This window comes from Labrus bergylta, chromosome 4 (assembly GCF_963930695.1).
Source record: "Labrus bergylta chromosome 4, fLabBer1.1, whole genome shotgun sequence".
Classification (NCBI taxonomy): Eukaryota; Metazoa; Chordata; class Actinopteri; order Labriformes; family Labridae; genus Labrus; species Labrus bergylta.
The window spans coordinates 9917941-9924210 of record NC_089198.1 but is presented as its reverse complement, the minus strand read 5'-3'; the positions used below and the strand labels follow the sequence as shown (position 1 = coordinate 9924210).

Below are 6270 nucleotides of genomic sequence, written 5' to 3'. Positions count from 1 at the left end.
TTCTTGGTGAACATATCTTAACACATGACTGTATTTAAAGTCATTTGGATCAAATATAAGTTACAAACTTTTTTAACTTGTGTCTTCTGGTCCAGGAGCCGGTCCATTCCCCGCTGTGTTGGATCTGTACACTTTTGGTGGAGGTTTGTCAGAGAAGAGAGCCTCTCTGCTGGCTAGTCGAGGATTTGTTGTTCTGACTGTGGCGCTGTACGGCCACGACGACATGCCCAAGAACATCAAGGAGGTCCATCTGGATTACTTTGAAGAATCAATAGAGTTTTTGAAAAGGCAGAATAAGGTGAGGGCTTTTGAAAAATACAGTCCAATCACTTTTTGGGACACATTTTCATTTTCTAAACTCCAAGAGTTATCCAGAAAAGCCAAGTTCCTTTCCCCGCTTGTCATTCTCCACTCTCTTTCTCTCCATGATTTCCAACTCTACCCACTGTCCTATCTCTACAATAAACTCACAACAACATTCCCAAAATAACAAATCTTTAAGAAGCAATAAGCAGCTAAAAGTCTGTTCTTTTTTCCACAGGTGGGCAGTAAAGGAGTCGGTATGATATCACTTTCAAAGAGTGGAGATCTTGCACTTTCAGTAGCTTCTTACCTGCCTGGTGTTGAAGCCACAGTGTGGATCAACGGCTGCTCTGCCAACACAGCGTTACCTCTTTACTACAAGAAGAGCCAGATACTTCCTGCGTTAATGTTTGACGTAAGCAGGATGATTCCCTCTGAATCAGGAGCCTACAATATCAAGTATGTTACTAATGATCCACTGCTGGAGGAGAACAAGGCCACCTTGATCCCCATCGAAAAAGCAAAGGGACGTTTCCTCTTTGTGGTGTCAGAGGACGACTTGAACTGGGACAGTAAGACTTACACAGAGGAGATGGTGGAGAGGCTGAAGCATCATGGGAAGGACAACTTTGAGAGCATGTGTTACCCTCGAGCGGGGCACTACCTGGAGCCGCCTTATGGCCCGTACTGCCCCTCCAGTTTTCACAGCCTTGCGGGTAAACCAGTCCTATGGGGGGGTGAGCCCAGGTCCCATGCAGCAGCTGAAGTCCACCTGTGGAAGAAGATCCAGGAGTTCTTCAGAGCTAATGTGAGCTGTGACGTTACAGAGACTAGAGCAAACTTATAGATACAGAAACAGAGGATCAAAGAATTTGCATAACTGTTTTTTAAAGAAACGGTTTAAAATTGAATAGTTTTTTGATTAGATCATGTATGAAAAGGTCATTACATATCACAACATTATGCGGGGAAAGGTTCACTAAGAGCTTCACATTTGTTTTATATTGCACAGAAAGGTGTGATTACTGAAGCTCTGATAGATGAAGTCTGAACCCTGGTCCCAATTTGACTTTTTCATTAAGTGACAAAACCGCATCTTGGAGCATTTTGTTTTGCTTAAAGTCACATATGTTTCTTGCGGATAAATAAATGTGTTGTATCCGCCTGGAGAAGCTGACTATTTATTGTTTCCTGCGATCACTTCATGTTGTGTTATCAAATTAGTTACAATGGTTAAGTTTCATTTTGCTCAAGATATCTTATTTGATTCAGCTTCAGATCTACGCATCTAACTGGTGTTCTTTCAAATACCATTCTTATCGTGGTCACTTATTCATTTACATTTTTACCTGCAACTTTTACACTCTGGGACTTGCAGGCCATACAGTTACCTTAAGTACTATTCTATTAATCTACATATAATGGCGGAGTAAGATGCTGCTGTCATTGCTAAATTTGTTCGATATAATAAAGCCAAAACTGGTACCAAATGAAGAGCCGAAAGAGCCGGTGTTATGCAGAGAAATGTATCCCTACCAAAAATGGCATGCGTCTTGAAGATGCGTTTGAAAACATACATCTTGTTTCTGTGGACAGATGTGTGATGACAAAACATGTGAAGTTTATACTTTATACAGTACAGTGTCCTCATTATTCTGTAGAGTCGAATGAAGAAGCATTTTCATTAGCCTGCGTATTATTTTTTTTTACAGAAGTTGAAATATTTTTTGCAGCAAGTTAAATGTTTGGACGTTTTTTCATCATCATGAAATATTTATGCAGTTGACCCCTCAGGACCACCGTAGTATTCTGCCTCTTGTTTTCTTTTCTTTTTTTAAATTATAATAATTATTTGCTCTATTTTAGTTTATCAGTTTTCTTACAAAGTAAACAGTTTGAAGTTCATCCTCCAGATCAGCAGGTGGCGGTAGTGTATCTGAAAGCTATTGACCAATCATATATAAAAAAAGAATTAAGGGCTTCTTGCAGTCGTCCTCTCCTTTTCACTGTCGAACATTTAAGTCACATAAGTTTGCAGCTTTGCGCGAAACGAAAACAAAGCCAGCTGAACTCTTGACATAAAGATTACATTTGGATTAATTTTCAACTTGGACACAAAAACATTCACCTCAGCAGAACTGTCATGCTGCACACAGGTGAGCGACACAACTAGAAAAAAAAAAGAAACTTCACCTGATCTGACACTAACAGATCACACTCCGCGTCAGCTCGCTGACAGGTAAATAATTTGGACGAAATCAATGCATCCACGTAATTTAAACGACCCAATTAATGCAATCAGTGTTAGTAAGTAGCCTATAGTAGACCCGGATCACAGACTGCATGATCACATTACAAAGTCTTAATAAGAAGTTGGAAACTTTAATGCTTTCATTTTGACATCTAGAATCCAGAATTGCAAAACTGGGATGTGCAAATAAATTAACACAAGCTATAGAAAAAGTTTTAACCTCACAGATTGAACAAAAATAATTGAAACATGAGAAGGAGATGCTTTTAAGTGCTTGTAACATGACTATTTTCAATAGAGTGTACAGTCTTACGCACAGCTGCTCTTCAGATGGTTAAGAGGGAGAAACAGAAAATATTTAACTTTGACTGCCTGGATATTCACTCCACAACTGTTAGGTTATTGATTGATTGATTCACACACAGGATTCAGGAATACCTGGCTTAGGAACATAAAGAAAATATAAAAGCACATGTGTGGGTGCAGGAGAAGCTTACTGTACAAATGGCTTTTTATGAAAATCCCACTCAGTAGACATGTAAAAGGACAATAAAAGTAACTATCAGACATCACATAAAGTGCAGGAAATTAATATTGACAAGCAAAGAAAAGAAAGTTAAAAAGAAACAAGCAAAAAACTTTGACAAACAATAAATCAAAGAGTCTCTATTGCAAGTTTTTTGTACACAATCAACAACATAGATGGATCAATAAGATTAGAATATTATTTCCACAAGGTGACACCTCGATGCTTGATTGAGAATTGTTTTTGTTTTAAAATGATATGATGTGTGTGTTCTGTTTATTTCCTTTCATACAGATTGAAGTCTGAAATCTTCACATAAAGAAAAGATGTCCTCTCAGGTCAGACTGAAGCTGCTGCCGAGCGCCAGGTGTTTGTTCGATGAGCCCGTTCAGGTGAAGGTGGCCGGGCTGAGGTCCAGACAGGTGGTCACCATGAGAGCCAGATCCACTGACGAGAGGGGGATGGTCTTTAGTTCTTCAGCGACATACAAGGCTGATGGGAGCGGAGAGATCCACCTGGACAGGGACCCGTCGCTCAGCGGGAGCTACATCGGGGTTGAACCCATGGGTCTGCTGTGGTCCATGAAGGCAGACCGTTTGCACAAAAGGTTTCAAAAGAACAATTCACTGAATCCTCACGTGGTGAAGTTTTCCGTTGAGGAGGGAGAGGGCCGAACTCTGGCAGAGGAAACCAACGAGAGACTTCTGATTAGAGACGGAGTCGGCAGGATCCCGGTCAAAGAGGGGAATGTTCGGGGAGTCTTGTTTACACCCCCAGGTATGTCTTTGTCTGTGTCAGGCTTTCAACTGTTCAGTGAACACATGCAGAGTTTTATACGTCCACTATTCCAGTGATCTAAAACGGGTGTATTTTTTTGTTTCTTCATCCAGGTGACGGCCCGTTCCCCGCTGTGTTGGATCTGTACACGTTTGGTGGAGGTTTGTCAGAGAAGAGAGCCTCTCTGCTGGCAAACAAAGGGTTTGTGGTTCTGACCGTCGCCCTGTACGGCCATGACGACATGCCTAAAGACATTAAAGAGATTCATCTGGATTATTTTGAAGAAGCGATTGAGTTCTTAAGGAAACACGACAAGGTGAGTTATTTTAATTGACTAGTCCAAATTTTTAGGACACGTTTGCTTGTTTGCTTTTTCTACCAATGTGTCATTTTTCACTCACACCAATATACAGTATACAATATACAATATATAATATACAATATACACACCAATGAGATGCTAACATTGTCTATGAATTAATTTCAAGTTCTGGCTTAAATTTTGTCAAAACTGAAGCTCAGCTGATCTATTTGTTTTAATCTACTTTTTAAATTCTATATTGTGGTATCTATCTATTTTTTTGTACATTCTTAATTTTTCTTTTTTTCTTTAAATTGTACTGTGTTCACTTTTTGTTTGCAGTCTTTGCTCTTTGCTGCTGTAACAATGTAAATTTCCCCGTTGTGGGATAAATAAAGGATTATCTTATCTTATCTTATCTTATCAATAGTCAGTGACATGTCAAAAAAAGGTTAAAATCAGCTAATAGTTTGTACCTTCCTCCGCAGGTGGGCGGTAAAGGAATTGGTATCATCTCTCTTTCAAAAAGTGGAGACCTTGCACTTTCAGCAGCTACTTACCTCTCAGGTGTTGAGGCCACGGTGTGGATCAACGGCCACTCTGCAAATACAATTTTCCCTCTCTACTACAAGAAGAGCCTTCTTCACCCTGCATTACTGTTCGATACAGGCAGGATAATACCTTCTGAATCGGGGGCCAGCATTGGCAAGTATGCGATGAATAATCCCCTACTAGAGGAGAACAAAGCTTCTCTGATTCCCATCGAGAAGGCAAAGGGACCGTTCCTCTTTCTTTCTTCAGAGGAAGACATGAACTGGGACAGCAAGACTTGTATGGACATGATGGTGGAGAGGCTGAAGCATCATGGGAAGGACAACTTTGAGAGCATGTGTTACCCTCGAGCGGGGCACTACCTGGAGCCGCCTTATGGACCCTACTGCCCCTCCAGTTTTCATGGGCTTTGGGGTCAACGTATCCAGTGGGGCGGTGAGGCCAGGTCCCATGCAGCCGCTGAGGTCCACATGTGGAAGAAGATCCAGGAGTTCTTCAGGACTAACCTGAGCTGCGATGAAGAGATAAATAACAACAGCTTTGCTTCAAGTTAACTAAAAAATATGTAGAGGATGTATACCAAGCGAATGATTTAATGTTTGATCGATCATTAAATATGTCATGGATGATCACAGCCTAATGTCAGATTTTAGCTTTTATGAATGACAATGACCTCTTTGAGAAGTTTCAGTCTGGTTTAAGAGGACTCCATCGTACAGAAACATCCCTCCTCAGAGTAACAAATGACCTTCTTTTATCTACTGACAGAGGAGAGAGCGCAATTTTAATTATTTTAGATTTGAGTGCATTTGACACAGTAGATCATGCGTCATCATCATTTTAATTGAACGCCTAGAGTCCTGTGTTGGTGTCAAGGGGCACTGTGCTTAGTTGGTTTTATTCCTATCTTTCAGACAGAACCTTTGAGGTAACCATTTCTGAATTACCTGTGGTGTACCTCAAGGTTTCTCTCTGTTCTTTTTCTCTAAAAACTCCTATGATATTGCTTGACCCTACTGAGCCGCTTTATTTCAAGAGCCCTGAAAATTACCTTGCTGCGGCCACTAGATGGCGATAGAGTTCTCTCTAAACAAGCACATGCCTGCTGTGGCAGGAATACACACAATTCATGGATAGTAATAAATTTGCTTTGAATATGAACATCAGTTTTGTTAAAACTGCACCTGCTAACATTTTTTTTTTGTTTAATTTCATGGACGGGATGGGGAAATATTAATTTTAAAACAATTTGTGCATTTTAATATTAATCAGGAACTAAATCACCAAGACAGAATTTCTGAAGGGCTGCAAATAAATCCTCCAACTCTATCCGGTCAGAAGCCTTCTCAGCATCAAATACAATGACCTGGGGTGGGTACCAGAGGGTTGCTGGTTTAAGTACCGGTACGGTCCAATGTGTATAGAAATTGATCTGGATCCTGCAGAGGTCTGCAGAGGTGCCCTTGAGCAAGGCACAGAACATCATTATACCCCATGTTTTGTTCTTTCACTGTGCATAACATTCATGTAAATCTTCACACAAATTTACTGTAATTTCCG

At 40.4% G+C, this 6270-nt stretch overlaps 2 protein-coding genes across 3 annotated transcripts in view; both read left to right on the top strand.

The window, feature by feature from the left end:
* The window catches only part of LOC109997509 (acyl-coenzyme A thioesterase 5-like), a 4846-nt gene extending 3371 nt beyond the window's left edge, over positions 1–1475 (top strand). The window contains exons 3-4 of the mRNA XM_065953665.1: positions 96–298; positions 542–1475. Of these exons, the coding sequence (XP_065809737.1) occupies positions 96–298; positions 542–1150 (812 nt within the window). The 3' untranslated portion in view covers positions 1151–1475. The remainder of the gene's footprint in view (positions 1–95; positions 299–541) is intronic.
* Positions 1476–1677: 202 nt separating this feature from the next.
* LOC109989885 (acyl-coenzyme A thioesterase 1-like) lies at positions 1678–5339 on the top strand. Of its 2 annotated transcripts, none has more exons than XM_065953663.1 (4): positions 1678–2459; positions 3375–3857; positions 3971–4173; positions 4647–5339. In XM_065953663.1, the coding sequence occupies exons 2-4, from the start codon at positions 3407–3409 to the stop codon at positions 5262–5264; spliced, it is 1272 nt and encodes a 423-aa protein (XP_065809735.1). In that variant the 5' UTR covers positions 1678–2459; positions 3375–3406; the 3' UTR covers positions 5265–5339. The 2 variants fall into 2 exon arrangements, with proteins under 2 accessions (XP_065809735.1, XP_065809736.1); XM_065953664.1 differs by having other exon boundaries at positions 1678–2542.
* Positions 5340–6270: the final 931 nt, after the last annotated feature.

What these genes read in the sequence shown, in the direction of transcription:
- LOC109989885 (XM_065953663.1), top strand. Translation starts at nt 3,407, where the DNA reads ATGTCCTCTCAGGTCAGACTGAAGCTGCTGCCGAGCGCCAGGTGTTTG. An exon ending in AGTCTTGTTTACACCCCCAG is followed by an intron (nt 3,858 to 3,970) that starts GTATGTCTTTGT and finishes TTCTTCATCCAG; the next exon opens with GTGACGGCCCGTTCCCCGCT. An exon ending in TCTTAAGGAAACACGACAAG is followed by an intron (nt 4,174 to 4,646) that starts GTGAGTTATTTT and finishes CTTCCTCCGCAG; the next exon opens with GTGGGCGGTAAAGGAATTGG.